The sequence below is a fragment of the Heterocephalus glaber genome, unplaced genomic scaffold (assembly GCF_053883595.1).
Source record: "Heterocephalus glaber isolate CG9 unplaced genomic scaffold, H.glaber_assembly_v1.0 deba00001465, whole genome shotgun sequence".
NCBI lineage: Eukaryota > Metazoa > Chordata > Mammalia > Rodentia > Bathyergidae > Heterocephalus > Heterocephalus glaber.
In genome coordinates this window covers 22,663,795-22,689,325 of record NW_028258312.1, presented here as the reverse complement: position 1 = coordinate 22,689,325, position 25,531 = coordinate 22,663,795, and the positions used below count along the sequence as shown (strand labels likewise).

Below are 25,531 nucleotides of genomic sequence, written 5' to 3'. Positions count from 1 at the left end.
GAACAATATGTGACTTTTAAAATGGTAAAATGGGAACCGGAAGGCTATGCGTTTACAGTATTCTTTGATAAAAACATCATGGGGGACCCGGGGTAACTTCTGACTGTGGGGGTCTATTCTAATGAAAAATTATATTGCAAAGAGAAAACACAAGTTTGGATCAATGGCTCCCTTGTTGGATGAGCCACTGGTAATTGTTACAATTGTAAACAAGGTCAGTGTAATCCTATATCTATGTATATGCCAGCCCCATGGGATCTTATTTGGCTGCAAGGAGTAATATATTTCATTAGGACAAGAAGTTTAAAAAGATCTTAAGGAAATTCGAGACACACTTCAGGCTTTAGAAACCCAACTAAATTGACTGGCCAATGTCATTACACAATAGGTGTGCTCTCGATTTGCTCAGAAAGGAGGGACTTGCTTATTTTTTGGTGAAGAGAGTTGTTAATATGCTAATAAATCTGGTGTAGTACAAGAATCACTAGGCAAACTAAAAGATCAGATCAAAGCTCTTGATGAGAAATTTGGTATAGGAGAGCTGTCCTGTGAGATTAATTTTACTTGGGCAGAATAAAAACACTTGGATAGGCCCTCTTCTGAGTCCCCTTCTTGTTATAATATTAATATCAATGTTTGTTCCTTGTGTCATCCAATGCATTTCAAAATTTATACAGTAGCGCAGTGCTTGCAGCTCAAGACTACCAAATGCTAGTGTTAAAAAAATGTAGATAAACTGGATAAAACTTGTAAAGGATAGAAAAATTATCTCGAAGTAAACAGAGGGAGGAATGATACGGAAAAGTTTTAGATAACTTAATAGATTGAATTTTAAGGTAGTTGTAGAAACAAAATAAGTAATGTGTTCTTTTAAGATTTGCTTTCCCATAACTCCTTGTTTAAGGTGAGGATTATCTGACTCTAACCAGTAACTTCATTAACTTAACAAAGTTATCAGGCCAGGGTGAATTTACAGTGTATATGGCCTATCTTGTGTCTGTGACTTGTAAATAGGAACTGGAATTGTATTTACACATCAAACACCACTAGGGGGGAGAGAATGGCTAAAAAGGATATAAAAAGGGAAATCCTGAACAAAGGGGGCGGATATTGACCAGACTGGTTTTTGGCTCTCAACCGCTTGGGAGAAGAAATTTTATTATTTTATCCGAATTCTGTGTCTCTGTGTATTTCTTTCCAAAACTCCTGCAACACTATAAACATTTAACATTCTATTTTGTGTTCCAAACACCTAATAAATATTATTCTTGTTTTTGTTTTTGTTTTTTTGGTACCAGGGATCGAACTCAGGTCCTTGCACTTGTGAGGGAGGTGACAGAACCACTGGGCTAAATCCCCAGCCCAAAATATTATTCTTTATACTTCTTGCCTGCTGCCCTATGGCAAAGAGACCATAAATATGTGGTATTATATCAGTTATTAATACCCCACACCTTCTCAGGATAACCTTTAAACTGAAATAGAATGTGATATAAAATAACAGAAGCTTGGCTGTAGAATTGGGCATGTGCTGGGCCCATAAAATTATTTGTTGACTGAACAAATTAATGATTAAATGAAAAAGAAAAGGTGAATTTGAGAGGAAAAGACCCTAATATTCAAATATTTTCTTCTTCTTTTAAAAAATCTTCTGATCAAGCAGTATCTTTTGATTTTAACACTTGGCAAAGCATTCTAACAAAAGCAGTTGTGAAAATAAAATTAGAGGGCTGGGGATTTAGCTCAGTGGTTTCACCACCTGCCGCACAAGCGCAAGGACCCGAGTTCAATCCCTGGTACCAAAAACAAAAAACAAACAAAAAAAACCAAATAAAAATTAAAAAAAAAATTAGGTGTTATGTTGCCTTCCCAATCAACTCTATATGGGCACAATAGTTGGGGGTTCTATTCTGTAGTCTACAATATGGGCATGCAGAGAAGGGAAATGAAAACTTTAAGTAACAAAAGACAAAAACCATACACTCAATGTTAAGTGTGAAAGAAAAACAATTTTCTATTTATAAGAAACATCTACTACTACTCCATTTAGAAAGGGCACATTGATTTCATTTAGGTTGTTAGGCCAAGGAAGTATAAATGTAGGGATTTGTACATTACTGTTAGCTTATGGCCTTTGAGTTAATGAACTCTACAGATAGATTTATATAGAATTTTATTAGAATAGCCCAGTTTCTCTTAAATTCCAATAAATTAGGTTTTTTCCAGCTTATATCCATGCTTAAGTGCAAGGAGTTTCATGAGAAGTTGAATCAAGATATTTTGAATCCATAATTTTGAAGCAAAAGTCAGTTCCTCACTGCATCTTTCAAGTGAGCTTAACAATTTGGAAGCAACGTCAGTAGTCTGTATTGTTTTCTTTGTACTCTATATTCTGCTCAGAGATCTGCTGCCAATTGGAAATGGAAAAATGAGCTTGGTTTTATTCGTAGTCATGAGAAATTCCATGAGAAAATTGTCTGTAATCTGAGTTTTTTGCGTAATGAACCAGTCCCATCAGGAAAGCAGCGGAAGGCAAACCACAGTGTACTCTGTCTGTCTGAGGAATTTCACAATGTCCTGTCCACATATAGAATATGTTTTTGTTTCCAGAGAATTTCTAAAGTCAGCCATCAAAGAACTAAGAAATATGACTTTGAGAATCTAAGTCTCTCTGTAAACCTTTAGTTCTGCCTTCGTGAGGTGGAAATAATCTTGAATTTTTCAGCCACCCTGTTCCTGTTCTTCCTTCACCTAGAAGATTTAATGCCATTCCTTGAGAACTTCCCATGCAAACAGGAAGTACATTGGCCTCAGTGATTTTTAAGCTTCAGGCCAGCATCATTCTAAGAGGTCACTGAAGTAGTACAAGTGCTTAGGAGTCAACACACTTGGCTCAAGTCCTGTGACTGTTGTGTCTTAGGCCTGTGACCTTAGCAAATTTGTGGACTTTTATTAAGCCTTACTTTCCTCCTCGAAAGTGGAGGCAGTGATCTCTAAATTGCTTAAGTTTCTGAAGGATAAGATGAAGTAATGTCTGTAGGACATCTAGCACATAATAACTGTCCATTAAATGTAATTATTATTATCACTGATAAAAAGTTAGTACTTCTTTGGCTACATACCAGATGAAAAAGATTAGTGTTGGTATTAGTGAATGACCCATCAAGACCTTTTTTTCAGCAAGAAAATGACTTACAGAAAGAGAAGAAATAAACCCATAATAAAATATCTCAGTAAAAATTCTGAAATGGGGAAAAAGAATTTGTGGTTTTTGTGCTTTGCCAATTCAAAAGACCCTTTTATCAAATGACCCTTAAACATGGTATCAGATATCACAAACGAGGAAGAGCTATGAGGATGGTGGATATGTGTGCAGACAGTCTGTGTTGTTTTGTTTGTAATGACTAACTTGTGAGCCATATGTTAAAACAGCCCTGCACCTACCTGTGCACATACTAGCTGAGGGAGCTCCCCCATTCACCCGCCTCCAGCTCTGGGTGATAGTGCTAGGTTCACCGACTTATGTGTGTTTGCATACTTTAATTGTTGCATGTGCTGGAAATAAGTAGCTTGCTCAGTGATTAAACAGTAATATTTACCATGAGCTGATCTGTACCATTTTAGTTACAGTGGCAGGGACAAGGACACACCGAGGACAGGACATGGAAGAATGTGCCACTTGAAAAGTGTACCTATGTTGATTGAATCTTGTACTGTATCTTCACCATGGTAACTACAAGATAATAATAATTATAAAAACCCGTTCAGACGAGTTTCTACCATTTAGTAGTTGCCAAAACCTTCCATGTTGCAAAGCACCTTCCTGACACACCTAAGACTGTCAGAGGCATATTTAGTTTAGCATTCAAGAATCCTTCCCTTGGACTCCATCCATACATTTTCTACTGCAGCCTGAGTATAAAACATAAGAAGTTGATATTTGTTTGTGAAAGAAGTAAAGAAAGAAAAGGGATGGAGGGTAGGAGAGAAGGAGAGAGGAAGCAAAGAAAGAAAGAAGGAAGGAAGGGATGAAGGGAGAAAAGTAAACATAACGGATTTATGTTCTCTGACATGAAGACCACAAAAGGAATAGCAAAGAATATCAACAGTTTTCTGGTCAATAAGGGGAATAGCTATGTGTAATCAGTAGAAATAGCTATAGTGTTATGTAAGCTGTTATCAATAATACTGAAAGTTACGATTTGGTATTGACAGAATATTCCTGAAATGCAAACATTCTTTTAAAGAAATAAAGGAGAAACACTAAAGAGAAAGATGCTGGCCCAGGTTAGGGGATAGTAAATTTGCTTTTCACTAACAAGGTCATGAAGAAAGATACAGGAATTAAATATGGCTTTATTCCAAGAGCTTTGTTTATAGGAACATGCTCCAGGCAATCTCTACTCAGCATGGTGAAAAAGGAAAACAAATTGGTCGCCTTTACTTAGAGTTATATTTTCATTCTGGCTTTTACCTTATTGCTTAGGAAATTCCAGATTATTATGAATCTTATTAATGTTTTATGTTGAATATTTTGTTAAAGGTCTTCGGATAATTTTTGATGCTTCTTCAAGTAGTTTTAAAAGTTGCCTTGGGCTGGGGATTTAGCCCAGTGGTTCTGCCGCCTGCCTTGCAAGCGCAAGGACCTGAGTTCGATCCCCGGTACCAAAAAAAATAAAAAATAAAAAAAATAAAAGTTGCCCAAAGAAAATGTTGATACAGAGTTAAAAGGAAGTCATTAGTATCATGGAAATGTCACCATGTTGGTGAATACTGTGACCCCTGGCAATGTGACACTGGCCAGTGAACACCAACAGGGAAAGGCCCTTTGTCTTTCCCATCAGATTAAAGTTGCTCACAATTTTCTACTAAAATGGACTTTGCAGACAAGAGTGATGCACAAGTATCAAAAGCAATTTAGAGGTCATCAGTTTGTGATTTTTAAAACTTAAACTACCTTGTTTTGGTCATTGAAATTAATATTTAAAATAATTTACTTGTCAGCTAACTTTGAAAGAAGAGAGTACCAAACTTTTGGTGTTTGAGACAAACCATATGTTTTAGAATATGTGAGCTACCAAATCTCTCAAAGTAATTAATCAGAATGTAGATAATTTAGATTTGAGTGCTTTTGGCTCAAAGCAGAGCACCATAATAATATTTTACTTAAAGAAAAATATAGGACTTCTGAGAAAATGATGGAGCAGTAAGCAACAGCAAATAGGCTTCTCCAAGATTCAGAATCCAGACACTGGAAAATAACAACTTGGAGAATAAAAGAAAAAGAGAGGGAGGTCCCTGGAGCTCAGGAAGGATCTGACAGGAAATTGGAGCCTGTGGAGAAATTGAAGAGACAGAATGTAACATGGGAAATGGTAGGGGCAATGTGCACTTTCTCCCCGGTTCCTGGTGTGGTTTGTGAGAAAGGAAGACTGAATCTATAGAGAAACAGTGAAACAAGGCACTCCAGAGTCCTTCGGGGAAAAACACAGCAGTGGAACAGACCAGCCAATGCTATCTGCTGCAACAGCTGGAGTGAGTGACTCCAGTCCCAGAGCCTGCCATCCCAGAGGGGTTGGACACCATTTCAGGAAGGGGTCCACTGAACCAGGACTCAGAGCAACTGCAGGTTGATTCCATCTCAGGGCTCCTCAAGTTATGTTCCCACAGTGACTGGGTGAGGGACAGCCATGGGAGACATCCGTGTTCAGGAAGCCGGTCAGGCCAGCCAGAGATACCCAAGGGGTTTAGTGGATTTGAAAGTCCCAGAATTGGTACCCCTGCCCTGATCCTACTGCCTGCTTATTGGCATCTGTATCGAGCATGGATCTGTGCTCTGACTGCCTCCTTATCTACCAGCAAGAACAGGGATACATCTTGGACACTGGCCCAAAATCAGAGACCCCAGAAGAAAACTACATGTTCAAAGTCACAGAGAAATTTCTTTTCTTTCTCCTTTTTTTTTTCGTCTGTTTTGTTGGTTGGGTATTTTCCCTTTTTTGTGGTTTTGTTTTGTTTTTGTTTGGTTGGTTGGTTGAGTTTTTGTTTTTTGTGAGTTCAGGAGTTCTTTTTAGTTTTTTGTTTGTTTGTTTGTTTTGCTTTATTTCTGTTTTCTTTTTCTCTTCTTTCCTTCCCTCTTTTCTTTACCAGTATCCTGGGCTTGGGAAATCTTCCTTTTCCTTGTGCCTTGCTTCTTATCTCTTTTTCTTACTTCATTTTTTTTGTTCTACTTTTTTTCTTCAGCTCTCCTTTTAATTTTTCTTCCCTTAATTCTGTCTCATTTTTACTCTCTATATAATTTCTTGTTTCTCCTATCTTTTTCTTTTATCTTCTATTTCAGTTTTTTCTAATTCTAATTTTACCTAATTCTACAAACATCCTTCTATTTCTCAATAATATCCTTTCTACTACTTCTCTCTCCTCATTCTCATGTCATGGAGTTCAATGTTTCAAAGTTTTCCTTTTGCTTTCCCTCATTCCCAAACCCTAGATCTTTAATAATATAACCATAAAGCTTTGTTAGTCTTTTGATAATTAACTCTGTAAAATTACTGTTGAATTCTTTTCTACTGTTAGCGAAGTATAGCTGTTGCATTTAGTAAACATTAGCCACAGGTCAATAGTTGAGCTGCCTCAATGTTTACGTCATATTGCTGAAATAGGATTTAGGATGTTATGTAATTGGGTTTTATGGTATGTTAATATCTAATTTGTCTTGGATGATACTACTGTAGCTGATTTGCTTGATGTTAACAGGGTCACATAAATGTCACCATATCTCTGTAAGCCAACACTCAGGTTGCCTTTGTGACATTAACAATACCAGAGTACATTCCCAGAGAACTTGGTTTCTGAACCAAATACACTGCATCTTCCCCTCCCAGATTAACCAAAGAGGACAGATTTTGGGGCTGTGGCAAAAGATTATAGTTTGCCATACCCAAATTACATCACTGAAAAGCAACTAAAGAGATCTCTATATTAGCAACAAAGTCTTTAGACAGACTATAGGTGGAGGTGACCCCAGTCCCTGGCCCCACATTGGGCCCCACCAGCTCACTGGCTGGCCTTGCTCAGGGACCTAGAGCTGCCACTTTGTTTCTCCCTGACCCTGGAGCAAACAAGGATGAAGAATAAAGAGACAGGTAGTAGGCTGCACAGGTGGCAGCCAGGGGCTGTACCTCTAGTAGGCAGAGGAGCCCGAGCCTTTGGCTCACCTCCCTTTTATTCACCCAAACATGGGCACAAGCAATCAAAGTAACAGAAGATTTATCTGGTTTTCAATATCCATTAGTACATTCTCTGGTAAATAGCTTAACCTCGGCTGTCCTAACTTTTCCCTAATATGCACTCTCCCTTGAGTGCCATCTTTCTTCTTTGTGCTCACAGAGGACAATTAGGCCTCAATTCTCTGGTCCTCAACATATAGGCGTCCACAAACTTCAGCACAAAACAAAAGAAACAAACAAAAATAATGGAAACATGAAAAGAAAAGGCCATAAAATACCTCCTCAAGTCCCCAACTTTCCTGAAACCAATCCAGGGGGCACCAAGAGGCAGAAATAGCATAAGCCACATATCCTAATTACTCAAAAGGATAGCAGAAGAGGCTAGAAAACACCTCAAAGAGGTACTCAGTAGCATTAGAGATGATACAACTAAACAGATAGTGGAAGTAATAAAAAATGCAGGAGCTTTCAGAAGTCACTAATAAAAAGCTATACTCGCTAAACAAAATGATACAAAACATGAGTGACCAGTTTACTGAAGAATTAGACTCCATTAAAAGGTTTCAATCAGAAATCCAAGAGATTAAAAATCATAATGAAAATATGAGCAGCAGAACCAACCAGTGTGAGAACAGAATTTCAGAACCAGAAGACAACAATGCTTGTAAAGACCAGCTACTCAAAGACACCTTAAAAATGAGAAAACATGAAAAATGGATCCAACTGCTAAACGATGCAAAAAAATTAATCTAAGAATAATTGGAATAAGTGAAAAATCAGAAGACAACACAGAGGGGATAAAAAACCTGTTTACAGAAATAATAACAAAAATGTCTCAAATATAGGGAAAGAGATAAACATGCAGATAAGTGAGGCATATAGAACCCCAAATAGCCATGACCAAAAGAGAACCTCTCTCTGCCATATTATATTCAAAGTACCAGAAGTTCATCACAGGGACAAAATCTTAAAAGTTGTTAGAGAAAAGCAACAAATCATGTATAAAGGTAAACCCAATAGAGTTATAGCAGGGTCCTCTACACAAACCAAAAAGGCCAGGAGGGCTTAGAGTAAGTGTTTGAAATCCAAAAGAAAATTTCCAACCCCAATTTTGTATCCTGCAGAACTTTCCTTTAAAATCAATGGAAAAATAAGGTATTTCCACGACAAGGAGCCCTTGAAGAAATTTATGACCACCAAACCAGTGTTATAAAAAAATAGGATGTCCTAGAAAGAGAAAATGAAAATAACAATGCCAATAAATACAAAAGAATAGATATACCTGGCAGGATAAGCAGCTGAGGAAAAAGGGGGGAAACAAGGAATTCAGCAACAAGAAAATAATTCAGTACCTTTCAGTAATAACCTTCAATGTGAATGGTCTCACTTCCTAAATAAAAAGACACAGACTCGCAGAATGGATCAAGAAGCAAAACCCAACAATATGAAGTATACAAGAAACACATTTAATTCAAACAGAAACTCACAGATAAAAAAATCAAAGGATGGGAAACAATATTCCATGCAATGGGAACCTGGAAAAAAGCAGATGCTGTCCTAATTTCAGACAAAGTGGATTTCAAGCTAAGACTGATCAGAAGAGACAAAGAAGGTCACTACATCAGCTAAGGGAACAATTCAACAGGAAGGGTTAACAATTATAAACATATGCAGCAAATACAGCCATACACAACTTCAAAAAATAAACACTAATGGACATGAAAAATCAGATAAACACCAATATATTTGTAATGGGGAACTCAATACCCTACTGTCACAAATGAATAGATCAATTAGACAAAAAATCAAAAGAGAAATATCAGAGTTGAACCAAAGCTTTGAGCAAATGCACTTAAGAGATATATCCATAGTGTTCCATTCAACATCAACAGAATACACATTCTTCTCAGCAGCATATGGGGCTTTCTCCAAAATAGACAACATACTACCTTATAAAGCATACTTAAGTAAATGCTAAAGAATTGAAGTTATCCCATGCAACCTATCAGTCATAGTGCAGTGAAACTAGAAATCAGTAGCAAAAGACACCACAGAAACTATGCAAACACACAGAAATTAAATAATACCCTCTTGGACAATCAGTGGATCACAGATGAGATTAAAGAAGAAACTAGACAATTTCTATAGTCAAATGATAATACCACTATGACATACTGGAATGTATGGTACACAATGCAAACAGTCCTAAGAGGGAAGTATATTGTGATGAATTCCCACATCAAAAAAAAAAAAAAAAAAACAGAGGAAGCTCAAATAAATAACTTAATGATGCACTTCACAATCATAGAGAAACAAGAACAATCCAAACCTAAAGCAAGTGCAAGGAAGGAAATTAAAAAGATCAGAGCAGAGATTAATGAAATTGAGACAAAAAAATACAAAGAATCAATGAATTGATGAGTTGGTTGTTTGAAAGATTATACAAAATAGAAAAACCGGCCATCATCCCAAGCTCCTAGGGCAAAGAAGGTGAGCTGGTCCCAGAACCCGGAAGGAAGCTACCCCACCAGCATCCCAAGCTCCTAGGGCAGAGAAGTTGGGCCGGTCCCAGCACCCAGAAGGAAGCTCTCCTGCCACCATCCCAAGCTCCTAGGGCAGAGAAGGTGAGCCGCGCGGGTGCCAGAAGCATCCCCCGCCCTGTGGAAATGAGAAGACATGTAAACAAGCCTCAAAAACAGACTTCCAGATCACCTACAGCAACCCCAAAGGGACACGAGATGGAACAATCTGATACTCAACCACCTGGACTCTCTGAACTGGCAACAAAAGAGGATCTGGGAAAAATGAAATCAGAAATAATTACTCAGATAACAGCAAAGATTTTGCTCATGGTACAAGACATGATTAATAAATCTAGAGAGGACACAGATAAAAAAATAGAGGATCTGAGGAACATGATGGAATCCCAACATAGGAAACAAATGGAATCCATAAAACAGATACGAGCAGATTTTCAGGAGATTAAAAACTCCATCGAAAGTCTGCACAGCAGAATGAACCAATGTGAAGATAGAATTTCAGATATAGAAGAAAAGATTGCAATTAGTGAGGAGGAAAAGAAAAATTGCTTTAAAATTGTAAGGGAACATGAGAAATCAATCCAGCAGCTGCTAGACGATGGAAAGAAGAAAAACATAAGACTGATTGGAGTCAATGAAGAAAGAGGAGAGAGTGCAGATGGCAGATGACATAAAAAATCCGTTCACAGAAGTGATGGCAGAAAACTTCCCAAGGAGGGGAAAAGAACTTGACATACACATAAGTGAGGCATATAGGACTCCAGCTAGCCTTGATCAAAAAAAATCTACACATAGGCATATAATAGTTAGGATTCCAGAAATACAAAATAGAAAAACCTTAGCCAATTGTACCAAAATAAGAAAAGAAAAGATAATGCATTCAAGTACTGGAAGGGGGGGAAAAAAAGGTCAAGCCGAACTATCATCCAAATGAAGGTTAAAAATGTTTTCAAGCTAAGGACAGTTACTGCAGCCGACCTGTGCTGCAACAAATGGTGAAGTATTTCAGGCAGAGGGAAAGGATACTAGAGAATATGAAAACATCCAAACAAATGAGGAGCCTCGGAAGAGGATAAGTGGGTGAATGTATAGGAAATGTCTCTTACTATCTAAATATATTTGAAAGATAATTAGCTCTGAAAACAGATGATAGCAATGTAGGGTGGGGCTTATGGAGTCAAGGTGAGTTCCAATACCTGGGAGAATTCTCAGTGTTAAAAAAGATTGTGGCTCATTTCCCAGGGAAGAGAGTGTTTTAGTTAATCTAGGTTTATAACATAAGTAAAATGACTGCCAACAGTGGTGCAGAATTCAGAGGAAAAATCGTAAAGGATACTATGTTCCTATTCTTTCACTATATATAAAGTGGTACACTATTGAACAATGACTCTCATAACAGAGATACAAACATTCCTAATATGATTTTAGAAAATCAAAAGGATCATGCATCACAGTGCAGAAGTAGCCATTGCAGAAATGCAAGGTTGATTGAAGATTCAAAAATCTATGCAATTTATTGTATTAACAAACTAAAATAGAAAAATATTTCTATAATCTCAGTAGAGAAAAACTATTTAATAAAATTCAATATCCATTCCGAGGAAGTATTTTCGCCAAAGTAGGAATGTTGTCAGTCTGACTCAGGGTATTTATAAAAAACATGTAACTAACATCACATATGTATTAGCTTGGTAGGGCTACCACCATAACGTACCAAAGATAGAATGGGTTAAATAGCAGAAGTTATTTTCTTGCCCTCCTGGAGGCTGGAGTCCGACTTCCAAAAGACTCTGTCCTTGCTCTTGGGTGGCTGTCCTCCCTGTGTCGGCACATGGTCTTGCTTCTATGCTGTGTATGTCCAAAATGGCCTTGGCCCATGAGGACAGCTTTCTGAGACATTTAGATTGATTTTAAGAATTGGGAGAATTGAACTTTATGGGAAAACCAACCCTTATATTAATAAATTTCTTTTACAAATTCAGAGAAAAAGGTTATTTCTGATTGAAAGACATGGCCCTGTATTCATGACAGAGTTGCCTCACAGATATGATTTCAACCTAGAAAGGTGAGAAAGAGAAATTCAAGATAAAATGTAGAGCGAGAACAAAGATAAGATTTGAGAGATGATGCAACATGTATAAGAACTAGAAATAAATGCAGTTGGAGTAGAAAGTTTGGTGCACAAAGGAAAGGTAAACTTAGCAGGAGATGGGATGAGGGACAGATAGGACTCGGGTTTCCTCTCTGAGTATTTCTGACCGCTGCTGTGCACTGTGCATTCCCCTGATGTTTCACTCTATACCATGTTCTAATACCTGCCATGTTTTATTGCATTATTCACGTGTCTGTTTTCAACCTTCAGCATTAGCTGGACTCCTGCTAGAAAGGATGTTCAACTCATTATGTATGTTCAGTGGCAAGGAGTGTCTTACTTTTAAAAAACAGGTAAAGGAGGCATCATCCATCATGATCAGAGTCAGCAGGTGGGGCTTGAGCTGGCCATGTAAAACTAATCACGTTTGAGATAATTCAGAGAGTAGAAGGACAACTCAAGAATAAGTTCATGGAAAGAAGAGCAATAGTGCCCATGGTGAGGGTTGGGGGAGCATGTGCGCTGAGGACTTCTGAGACGAACTGAGGTTGCTTTGGGAAATGATGCTTATGGTATTGTTTAGAAGCAAGCAGAGATGCATGTCGCTACTCTAGATGTCTTCCACTAATTGGCAGAGTAGAGCTGTAGTCAACCAAAAGACAGAGAATTTCATAACTCATTAAAAAAAGAGAATCCATAAAATACTCTTTGGGGAAAATGTTTATTTTTCTCTTTTCCTTGGTTAAGATGTATATATGGTATATCAATATGGAATTAAGAGTAATTATACATGCCATTGGCACCATATTCTGTCAGCATCATGAACCTGTCATGAGCCATAGATTAACAAGGATTGAAGAAAAGCAGAATTTCAGGACTCATACTATGTTTTGCTTTGTAGGCAGTGGCATGCTTTCCAGAAAGAATGCTGGTCTTACAAATCAGGACACCAGAATTTGAATCCTAATTTATCTTTAAAACTTCCTTAATGATCTTTAAACATGTTAATTATATGATCAGTCTCTTTTTTATAACTTATTACATTAGGGCAAAAATAATAAGGATTGTTACAGTATGAACAAGTGAGTTACACACACACACACACACACACACACACACACAGAGCTGTTTTCTGCCGTTGTGTCCCTGTGTCTCCTGGCACAGTGTTGTACAGGGTAGGTGCAGAGGCACTGCTGGAGGAATAAGTGTAGGAAGGCCTGGGTACCTTTCTTTTTCTCTGCCATGCTATTCAACTTATTGTTCTCAGAGGACCAGCTGTGAAACCAACCTGTTTCCTGTTCATCTCTAGGTGTTTGAGTAGAAAAATGCTAAGGCGACATCTGTTCTTAGGTTCTGTAGCCTTAAAGATGTGTGAGCTAAGCATGCTGGAAGATTGTGGCTTTTTAAAAACTTTCCTTTGTTATAATTTTAAGTTAAATTAACTTAGTTTGGGGTTCCAGGTCTTCTTAGCTTGCCTGTGACAGCTTTGGGGCTGCTCAGCCACCGCTGGCTGCTTGCTGACTCCTGAGGACAGGCAGAGTTCCCACTCCACAGAGCAGCGGCAGCAGCATTCCTGGTTCACAGAAGAGCTGCGGCTGGTCTTCCTCTGATTAGGAAAGGGAGAAGAGAATAGAATAAAATACAAAAAAATCATACCTTAAAAATGGAATTTTGATGTTAAAAATATATTCGGAAAGTCAATTCAGTTTAAACAAAAACCTGTACTGATTCGAGTATTTCAAAGAAAAAGAATCAAAAAGAATATGATTTAAATTAGCATGCCATTTATAAGTAGTGTCATAGCTTAAAACAACATATTCAACTACAATTTGCATTATACAATTATTTTACAAAGCAAAGTGTAGGTCAATTAGAACAAAACTACCAAAGTGCCATCAACACGATTCATAACATTAGTACCTGAAATCAGCTCACATTTATAAGGACTGGAAATAAATGCTGCTCTGTAAAAAGAAAGTCTATAAATGTTAAAGTGACAGTTTTTTTGTCAGAATCATACAATTCTGTGCTTCTAAAGCCTTTAGGGCAGACTTTTGGTGCTTAGTACATAAAATGTTCAGTGAATGTGGAATTTAGAACAGCTAATTTATGACCTATTCTTATAATTTAGAAGCAAAACACAAGCTAAAGTCTGGGAAAGTCTAAGCATGTTTTAAAAATAAGTTCTAATAATTTCAAAATTATTTTTTGAAGTGTTGTAGAAAGGTGATTTTCTTGTTATTTTTTCAGGGAACACATCCGTGCCAGATTGGGAATAATAAAACAAATTTCTAGTTTCTACTTAAAATGCTGGCACTAACCCTTTTTCATAGTATATATCATAAATGATCCAAACCCTGGTCTAAATAAATAGAAAGTTAAATCAAGAATGCTTCCTGTTAGAAAATTTCTAGAATCTTAGAGTAGAAAAATGACCTTGAGTGAACTCTTCCAACTTTCTGCTGCTACTGATGAGGGAATTAACCCAGAAAGGGCAAGGGACTGGTTCAGGTCATCACAGGGAGGGGTCACTCACACCCAAGGTGCTCCTTGACCGGGTGTTGCGTCGTATGCTGGACCATGTGCAGTTGCCTGAAGGCGCATGGGGAGACTCTCACTGTGGATCAGAGCTGGCAGGGTGCAGGCCTCCCCGTGAACCTGACCAGCTTCCCAGAGGATGCTCCCAATGAACAGACATGGGCAGAAATCTCCACAACGGGGTAAAGACCACACCACTGAACCAAGAGGATTGTGGAGGGGCATAGTTCATTGGGAAAGTTTTAAAAAACACTTTGTCCCATTTCTGTGTCTAGTTTTTTATACAGTATTCACCTTCTCACTGAAATTCAAACAGTAGCAAAGGCATTTCTGTTTTCTTTGAAAAGGGGGAAGGACTTTGAGATGTAAAGTAGTTTTCTCCTTGCGTGCCAATATTTCTGTCTTTTTGGAACCAACCGTTTACATTTTTAACAGTGACCATCGCTATATTTGAGGAATAGTTGTAGCCTTAAAACATAAAGTAGCAAACTTAATCCTTTTCCTTAAGAGAGTTTATTGATTGAGATGTTACAGTACTGTTTTATTGCTCCAAATTTTCCTTTGCCACCTCCACATTTCATGACAGAATTTGACATAATAGTCATGTATTAGAGAAAATAAACTGGTAGGTAGAAATCACAAGGAGTGTTGGACTTCATTTGTTCCTTTATTCAACAAGTATTTATTGAGCACCTAGCAGGTGCTTGAGGTGCCCCTGTCAGTAAAACCGACAAAATCCTGCCTTTTACGGATTGCATTCTACTGGGCAAGACTAGCAGTAACCACAAATCCTAAGAGATATGGTGGCTACTGTTGTTACAGAGGAGAGTTGAGGGTGAAGAGAGAAGAATGCGGAGTGCAGGTCTCGGAGACCTTGTTGTGAAGGTGACTTCTGAACAAAGCCTGGTGTGGTTGAAATAAAAATCCAAAGATGAAGGCAACCACGGGACTTGACGTTGCAAACTGATTTGAAGTCTTTTGTTATGTGTGTTACTTCCTGGCCAGAGACTGCGGTGAGCGATGGGGAAGCCTGGAGCCTGCTTCTCTTCCTTGTCTCTCACTAGCTTCCACTCACTTGGGGAATGGTGCTTCTACTCTGTCTCTTCTTTGCTCCTTAGCTAAAAGTGAACATTTTCCATGGGATTTTTTTCTATGATAAGAGTGAGATACGCTTTGGTAATTTTCTCCTGTGAGGCCAGAGGAAGATTCAGCACAATGTTATGTCATTCACTGTTCCTTAGAAATATGCAAGGCCATCTGTTGCCATTTCGAGGATGACTCTTGGTCCTGTGAGTCAGGCAGCAGATCACCTTACTTTCCCTCCGAATCATTCAATCATAGGTTCAGGGGAGAAAGCAGTTTGCTTTCTCAGCATTCTTCATTGATTTTAGCATGGCTTATAAACAGAGGTGTCTGTTTCTTCCAGATTGTGTTCCTGGTGTCTGCATACGCAAGTCCCCAGCTCTCTGAGGAGGGCTGCTCAGCCATCGCTGCTGTCACCCACTACCTGTACCTCTGCCAGTTCAGCTGGATGCTCGTCCAGGTTGGTACCTTGCTTGGCATTTGTTGTTCTTTATGCTAAAGTGGAAATAGTTCCTTGTAGCCCTCACTGCATTCCTGGCTAGAAATGTGAAGGAAGGAATCTATAAACTGTGCAGGGTGAGGGAGCATGGTGAGTCTGTAAAAACCGGAGAAATCTAGTAGGATTGCAGACAGGAGTACAGAAGATGAGAGGTGCAGTGTGGTCCCTATGAGGCACAGTAAGAAATTTGAATGTTTTCTTAAGGGAAATAATAGAATTAGTTTAAGCAAAGGAGTAATGTGATACAGATTTAGAGTTTTCAAAGATGTTCCTGTCTTGGTGAACTGGAGATGGGAAAGAGAGGATGGGGCTAGAAGTGGGGAATTAAATTGCATTCGATGTATTTGGAGGGGTGAATGTTAGTGTGAGCAAGGGAAGCTGCAGTAGAAACAAAGAGAAATAGAGAGCTTTGGACTTTTAAAAGTTAATGTAGGACTTTAAGACACAGAGATTGATTGTCAGGAATGCAGGAGGGGAAACTGGGGCCTTCTGGAGTTTGTGGCATGAACATCTATGGACAGTGGTGTGTAGAGGTCTAGTCTGGGATATGCCAAGGGTGAGAGACTCGTGAGGCCTTCCGTGGCATCTTTGGGAGAAAGGAGCCTGCCCTAGAGAAGTGTGTTAGAAAGCTGAGAGTCAGAAATTACTAGGAGCCCCTGAAATGTTGCTGGAAACCTCGGCAGTAGGCTCCAGTCTCCTGCCCAGTGTATGATGCAAGGCTGAGCTGAAGAAAAATCTAAGACAGAGGAACCGGGGAGCCAGGGCGGCCAATACTGCTTAATTAGGAAAGGCGCTGGTCTAAGTTACTCATTTGTATTAGGGATCAATTGGGGGAAGGTGAGCTATGTGTGAGGCTGGGACTATGTGTGAGGGTGTACAATTGGGCAGCTGCTGTGAAAACTAATGGAAGCAGGGATCCTCAAGGACAGGACAAAGCATTCTGGAATGAGGAACAGAAGAGACAAAATAAGGGGTTGTAATTAGAACATTGTCCTTCTAGTTAAGAAGGTTTTAGTTGTGGGAAGGAAATTTGGGTGGGAGTTACTCTGACCTCAGCACTCAGGCTTCGGCCAGACTCGCCTCTGTAAACAAGCCAATTGTGGGGTTAATTCTTCACGGCCTGAACTGCTTACAGCCTTTGGGCGTAATCAATATTGCGGTCCCCTGCAGGAAGTGTCACCATTGCTGTGAAAAGATCTCCTGGAGCAAAGAGTATGGCGTGAGACCAAAGGAATCCAAGCAAACTCTCCTGAGGGACTTGCTAAAGTTAGGGGGCAACCTGCACACGCATTTTCTGACTAGGGTCCCAAGTGCCCTCTATTATTCTGTGCTGATCTGCTTGAGAAAGAGGCCCAGTGATGGGACCATCACCAGTATTCATGTTGCTAATTAATGACTCAGCTAAGATCCTGCCTTTGAAAATGCTTTCCACATGATGGAATTGTTCAGTCATTTGGTGATTGCAAGTCTTATATGTGTTTCTCAGCGTGCATGCGAAATGTTTATGTACAGGTGTGTCCAACTCTTGCACGTTCTTCTTTGTTGTTGAATGAGTAAGATGCGGGTTTGATTTCACAGCAATATTGAAGCCGTGATAAAGGCAGAGAGAAAGTGGGGTGGTGGTATTATTATTATTTGAGAATATCATCCAGGCACAAGAATGGGACATTTTCCCACTTGGGATATTGTAATGATGGAAGAAGAGTGCTGAATTAATTATTTAGCTAACAGAGCTAATTAGAACAATAGGGGCCCAAGGCCTGGGTTTGAATCCTGGTTCTGCCACCATCTGTGTAAGCTTAATCAAAAGTATTAACTCTTTCCAGTGTTCATTTCTAAATCTGCACATGGGGATAACTCCTAACTCGCAGAATTAGTGTTTTATAGCTCTTTGACAACACTAATTATGGAAAATATGCAGTGCTCTCTAATACCCCCTCACACATTTTTTTCAAAATGAAATCTAAACCCTGCAACATAAAACTTAGCTATGTGCTGGAATTATGATACTTGGGCACTTCCTGAATTTTTCTAGTTGCAGAATGCTTCAGGAGTTGGTCTAAGCTGAACTTTTTAATATGTACCCACATAGGTTGTTCTCTGTCTGGACTGAGGTCCCTGTGCCAAAGGTCCTTGTCCCTGCCCCTGACCCCTTCTGTGTTTTTGATTAATGACTTGGATGAAAACCCAAGACACGGCCTGTCAGATTTGCAGATGCTACAGGGCTAAGGGCAGAAAGGCCAGTGAAGATGGGAAGCTCCTTGCATTCAGATTACAAGAGAAACCACCCTGCCAGATTGAGTACGGGGGCGGGAAAGACATTGTCAGATGAAACTCAATGTGAATAACTCCGAATTGTAATCTAACATAAACTCAGTATGGGGCGCACGTGTGCCCAGAACACACGCAGACCTCAGCGGCGTGGGTAACAGGACGGAGGCAGCCCTGCTCGTAGTGTAACCACAGTGGCGGGGCACATGGCCCAGCAGTGTCTCTGCAGAGACCTCAGCCAGGTGACAGTCCCACAGGATGCTCAGGCAACTGGCCACGCCCAGTCTGGAAAGAATTTAGAGGGATGGGAGGACACCTGCTGATCCCAAAGCACCTTGACAGAAAAGAAAGGCAGATGAGAGAGCTGTTTGGGAGGACCAGAACAAAAAGGTCAAAAGGGGAGGGAAGCAGATTTTGATTCCAGTTAAGAGCTCTTTTAGCCCAAGAACTGTCAACGTTGTAGAGACTCTTTCTAGAAGTAGAGTGAATCCAAGCACTGAACCATATGTAAACAGAGAAAAACGACCAACTTTCACATGTTTTGGATGCATTTCCTGCCTTGGGGAGCATTGAAGAAGATGCCATGTAAGATTTCACCCAACTTCATGTAGATTCAAGAGCCCTGCTGTCAGGGGCTGATGCACACTTAGTAAATTATTTAGGTTCTGTATGACTAATGGCTCAGGAAAACTATTTAAAGTGCCAGTGAAGTTTAATGTATTTCAGATGGTGCACCACACATTTTTCATGGTTTGTGGTATAACCACAAGGGGAAAATTCAATAACTTTTGAATTCTAGGAAGGTTACTTTTAATAGGTTATTTTGTGGTCAGAGATTGTCACTTTACCAACCTATATTTTCCCATTATAAAATTCTGTGTGCTAAAATCTTTTTTAAAAGCTGGAATCCATTTTTAAAATATTATGGAAATGGTTGGACTAGTATTAGTAGAATTGAGTTAAAGAAATTAAAAGAATATTAACACTTTAATGATTCTGTTTCATAGATTTTAGCAGTTTAGGAGCAAAGCTGAAACATGCATGGGTTACAATAGCAATGTAATTACTCCTTCATTTTTTAATCATTGGACTAAGTATATAAGAATTATTGGGGATTTTGTCTGTATCATCTCTTCAATCTTAGAATAAATCATTTAAATAACCTTATTTTAATACCCTTATAGTAAAGATGGATTGTATTTTAGAAGAGCTAAAGAAAAATGTTTTGTTAAACAAGTTCCATAACCTTCTGAGTCAGGGTTCTCTTATCTGACAGATCAGGGTAATAACAGGACCTGTCTTTGAAGATTGTGGGAAGATAATACAACAAGAAGCTGGCGTGCTATCTGGCATGTTTTATGTGTGTGTGTGTGTGTGTCTGTGTGTGTATTCTTACAACTTGTTAAGCTAATACGTGTGGCCAAAATATCAGATTTTCAAACTTGTTCAATAGTCTACTTTTGCAATGTAACTTACACCTTTATTACAAAAGAGAGCCAGTTGGACATAGTAGAAAAGGTATTAACTTTGAGTGAGGCAGATACTAACTAACTGCAAAGCCTTAGCAAACTGGATGATCTCTAACCCTTTACTGAAGGACTGCATGGCTCATAGCAGGCCCTGCAGCCGACAGCCTGGACCCAGTTCTTCAGGGTTCCCCTTCCTGAGACAGCAAAGTCATGCAGTGGACGGTGGGAATATCCTTCCAAAACACTTCACTTATCTTGTTTTCAAGCAAACAATTCACAAACTCCCTTTTTGGCCATGGGTATTAAGTTACCCTTCTGTTTGCTGTTCATGTTAAATCCCTCAGTGGGATGACTGAAATCATTTCCCACTTCCTTAAGAGAGCGAGGTCATGTTTACTTTAAGAAAGACTGACAATGAGAATTTAAAATCTAGTGACATCGATATTTTGCTAGTTGTTTGACTACCATTCCCTTTCTCTGTATTGCTTTAATTTTAGAGATAACATGTATTAATGGTACAAAAGATAAACACCAGAGAAATATAAAATGAAAAGAAAGTCTTTCTTGCTATTTCACATACACATTCTCCCTTTGCTGCCCTGTCTTCAACACCAGGCTCCAAGCTACATGTTTCAAATGGCCTCCTGTATATCCTTCCATAAATATTCCATGGATAGATAAATATTTATAAATACATAAACAAGTGCACATGTGTGTCCTTGTGTGTGTGTGTGTGTGTGTGTGTATATATATATAACATATATAAATTTGGACATCTTTAGGTTCATCATGTACAGCTCTGCTTTTTTCTGTGTTATTCTAAGGTAATACTGTGATTTATTTCTCTGGTTTCTGACTGGTGAAATTCTGATTACTCCCAGTTATTTTTTTGCTGTTGTAACCAATGTTTCCGTGAACACTCTTGCACGCTGAACATTTGTTTACTTAGAGAGCATACATTGAATAAATTCCTGGGAAGTATGCTTTTACTATTAATATTTACATGAAACATGCTCCTAATTGGATTGCCAAATCATGAGCCAATCAAGAAGGAAAACAAATTGCAAGTAAATTGTTTGAGACTTTCATACACAATAGAAGTAAGCAGAAACTTTACAGTTGTACTTGAGCATTATTTCTGTGTTGTGCCTTAACTTCTCCCCAAAGCCAGGGTATGAAGCAGCCTTCTATTTATTCCTCGGTAGAAGGGCTACCAAGTACCAGCGCATAGCAACGGGAAGCAAGCTGCTAAAATTAGCCCTGGTTTTCCTTTGTCCTTGATTTCATTTGAGGGGACATCAGAAGTATTAAGGACATCAGACAAGTCATGACCAAGATAAAAATGACATACCTAGGAAATACTGAATTCTCCAGTCCTCAAAAAGCCTTGCAGTTTATTTCATGTAATAAATTTTAAGAAAGAGGGTAGAGAACCAGGGCAAGGACATGCAGTGATGTTTCTTGGGCTGTCCTTGAAATGAAGGATTGAGAACATACGGCATTGGACAGGATTAGTGTACCACTGATCTCTGACTAAACTAGATGCTCTAAGTCAGTAAAACAATTACTAACCAAAGATTAAACAGCAGCCAGCAGCCTAGTCTTTATCCCACATCCCAAGAAAATACAGAGTTCAAGGAGCCCATTTTTAACCTAAAAAAGCAGTATTTCTCCTTTATATATTACTAATATATTAATATATACGATGTGAGGATATATGGATAAGTTAATGAATTTTGTACTTTCTGTTTTGTTGATTGGAACATTTAATTCTTATACCAATTTGACATTCTTTTTTTTTTTGGTACCAGGGATCGAACTCGGGTCCTTACACTTGCACAGCAGGCGGCAAAACCACTGAGCTAAATCCCCGGCCCAAGTTAATGAATTTTGTTAATGATACATGACTAAGTTAATGAATGAATTTATGGGACATATGAAACCAAAATTGTGACCTGTGTCCAAAACATTTAACAAAGTATGTCCTTGATTTTGCTATATAGATGCTTGGAAAATAGTAGTCACTGAAAATGCTCCTGGAAAATGAATAGATATGCTAAATACTCAAAATAAATTGTGTACATCCTCATTTATTTGATCTTTTTTTTTTTTTTGGTACCAGGGACTGAGCTCAGGACCTTTTGCCTGTGAGGCAGGCACCAGAACCACTGAGCTAAATCCCCAGCCCATTTATTTGATATTTTTCAATACAGATTATATGCAAAGCATTCTGTGAAATGGTACAGAATTTAATGTTTAATATTGCATATACAAAAAATTAATCTTCCACAACTCAGTTATGTTTCAAGCTATTTATATTTTGATGAACCTTTACTAGTTTTCCTTAAATGTTAGCACAGAATGAACAGGGCAGGAATAAAGAGTTAATCTTTATATAAACTTCTACCAGGAAAATGCATCTTTACTCCCATATGTAGTGAGAGAAATAAAAGACAAGAAGGGAAACTCCCTGGCACACAGTAATATTGTCATTCACTGCTTGTGTGAATTTCTGTGGACATTAGTCTTAAATTTGACTAGTGTTCCCAGGGCTCTTTGGACTGGGTCCCACTCCCAGTTCTATAACTGTTTGAAAAACCTATGCTTTTTCTCCCTGCCTCTGTGTCTTCATCTGGAAATGAGAGGGCCTGGGCAGGTGATCTCTAAGGTCTGTGTTATCACTGACAATTGTGGTCTGCGCAGCCATGTCATTAATATTTTTATTTAAGAAATTATCATTTCTACTATAATTCAATCAGAGAGTGTCAGGAAATTGTTAAAGACTTACAGTTTAACCTCTCCTTTTCTCAGAGGAGGAAATTGAAACCCAGAGATAACTTATAGTGTGGGCAAAAAACACAGCATGGGGCCCAGGATTTAGCTCAGTGGTTCCTGCGCCTGCCTTGAAAGTCCAAGGTCCCAAGTTTGACCTCCAGTACCAAAAACAAAAACAAAAACAAAACACAGAATATCCATGTGGAGCTATGTCAGTCTGTTCCAATTTTTATAAATCAAAAAAACTGTTGATTATTCACATTATTGATCTGGTGGATTATGGGGGAGGCTGTTCGAATCCTCTTTCCCATATTTCTGTAGATTCTGCTTCTGATAGGAAATTTTCAAGAATATCATTGCATAATTTTCTTAACATTTATTAAAATTGGCTTTCAATTAAATTCTCCCAAGTATAGTCACCCAGGTAATCTTTTTTTTTATTAAATGTATATTTTTTAATAAAGCCAACAGGTATTTTACTTAGAGGAGCTTTAAAAGCAAGATACAAAATGTAGAGTTCCAGTTTGGAAGCATTGTAACTATTCACAAAATGTCCTGCTGATGCCCAAGCAAGGCAGCCATGCCCGGCCATGCCAAGGACACACACGCGCGCATGCACACATGCACTTTGGCACGATCCCTCTGCCGAGCGCAGCAACCCAGGTAATCTTTTTTTTTTTTTGGTACCGGGGATCAAACTTGGGACCTCGCGCTTGCGAGGCAGGCGCCAGAACCACTGAGCTAAATCCCCGGCCCAGGTAATCTTGATATGCTGGTGATGGTGATAAATATGCAAAATGAAAATAAGCCATCCTTCACTGATGAGCAATAATGAAAATAAGGTGGTAGTTCAATTACCCAATGTTTAGAATTCATATTAAATGTATAACTAACTGCTAACATCACTGATTGCTTAAACTGCAAAATACTCTTCCTGTTGTCCCTTTCAAAGTGAACAACTTGATGGTTTATAGTGGTAAAAATGTGTTCTAGTCTTTCTAGACATGTCTTTAAAGACTACGTCAGTTTGAATAGTCTCATGCTATACCACTAGGTACGCTGCGTGTGTGTGAATTGCAGGAATAGTCAAGTCAGATTCATAGAGCGGCTACATAGTCATGTCAGCTGGTCTTGGAAGAGCTCACAACATTCTTCTAACATCTTTAAGGCTTGGAAATAGAAATGTAAATAGAGACACAGATGTTGAAGTTTTTAGTTCACATTTAGTCTTTAGCAGGAAAAGTGTAAGACAGTGGTAAGCATGATAAGCCACACACCATCAGCATGAAGTGTGTTTCCATCAGTGACACCTTCAGTTGGCATTGTGAGAACCTGCACTGGATTAGCCCACAGACACTCAGGCTCATAAATCATCTGTGCTACATATCTGCCAAGTGAAATTGCTATGCAAACAAACGATCTCATTATGCTCTTAAGTTAAATTACAGAGGAAAAGCCGTGAGTTGAGGACAGGAAGGAAGATAGTCAAGTGCTGTATCATCTTTTTGTTCAAAGAATAGCGAAAACTGGAGGTTTTGACCCTATTGCTTCAGCATAGATAGATAAACAGACAGACAGACAGACAAATTGTTTTGAAAGAAAAAAGAAAAACTCAATGGGGCTGATTTAAACAAACAGTGACATCATAAAAGGAGTAAGTATCCAGGATAACCCACTGAACCCAAGCTCTGTAAGTGTAGTTGTGCTCAGGGCCTGTGAGCCCAGGAAGGTTTGGACTGTCCTGTCTTCTGTGCCACACGCTCTCTTCCTCACTGGGCACATGACTGCCCCTACCACCACGCTTCAGATACGCTCTCATTTCTGTTGGCCCCTTTAGACGCTCATGGAGGTAAAAGGAGTTCAGTGACAGAGGACTGGCCGGGACTTCTGCCCCATCAGATCGGCTGTGGCCAGCAGAGCAGAGTCACGGAGCACATACCACTGAGGCCACTCTGCTGGTGATGGGGGACGCTATGGGGACCCAGCTTAGGACAGAGCAGCTCATGAGCAGTCGTACATCCCAAAATGTGCCAACCTTTTTATATTTAAATAAAATTCAAGTGAGATTTGAAATGAGGTAGTCAAAATTAATCTTACTTGTGGGTCACAGAGTATTTCTAAAACATTAGTTTTATTACATAGTATTTTCATTCTGTTGTCTAAAAAATAATATGTAATCGGGAAATGCTGTCATTTTGGCACATGTGCGTGATTGGGTGCTATTAAGGAGGGATTTATACACCAAAGCTCATGACATTGGGAGTGCCCACTGCTTCATCGAGTATTCAAGAATTCAGCAACACTGCAGAAGCACTGTGTGTATAAACCTAACAACCACACTTAGCTCAGCCTGTGTAGAGGTCAGATAGGGGCTGGATGGCACAGAAGTCCGTCATGATGAAACCAATGCCCATGTGTATAAAGCAAGCATTTGAAAATGTCCAGTCTGCACAATGATGACCAGCTTGGAAGTCATTTAGCAAAGTGTCCTCTTCTTTGATTCTCCCCTCTGCCGTACCAGGGGCTCCATGTTACATGGACACGGAGACATGTACTTCATACAGATGATCAGTACTTATATTTTGGAGTTAGATTGTTGTCCTTTACTTTGTGTGACACTTGACCTGTTCCCTTTATTTAGGCCCACATCCCTCTGCTAAATCTACTTAGAGGGAAAAAACCTCTTTGGATCTAATTAATTTTTATAAAGAAGTTAGAACAAATTTACATAAGCAACAACTCAAAATATGCTTCATAATTACATATAAGCAGATGTACATAAAGATAAAGAATGCCGACAGCAAATTAAATTCAGTAACAAAAATCTCCAAGGAACCACACATTTTTATCCTTTCCCTATTTAGCTTAATACTAGTTCCCCGAGGCTAATCCAGTCTAGATAGACTCTTCCTCAGAAACCCAGTAAATAGCACCCGAAAGCCTTCGCATAAACATGGAACGTACTTATTTTTCACGTAGAAAGGATTTCCATTGTATCTATGTTTGCTCTGGTCTTAGGCTCTTTTTCCTTTGTC

The 25,531-nt window shown here is 38.9% G+C and overlaps 1 protein-coding gene across 7 annotated transcripts in view; it reads left to right on the top strand.

The window, feature by feature from the left end:
- Adgrv1 (adhesion G protein-coupled receptor V1) overlaps positions 1 to 25,531 on the top strand; it is a 483,421-nt gene that overhangs the window by 338,786 nt on the left and 119,104 nt on the right. For all 7 annotated transcript variants that reach the window (XR_015438967.1, XR_015438966.1, XM_087180966.1 and 4 more), the window contains one exon: positions 15,826 to 15,942. Coding sequence is in view for 5 of the 7 variants with exons in the window: in XM_087180966.1 (XP_087037092.1) it covers positions 15,826 to 15,942 (117 nt within the window). In the remaining 2 variants the exon portion in view is untranslated. The remainder of the gene's footprint in view (positions 1 to 15,825; positions 15,943 to 25,531) is intronic.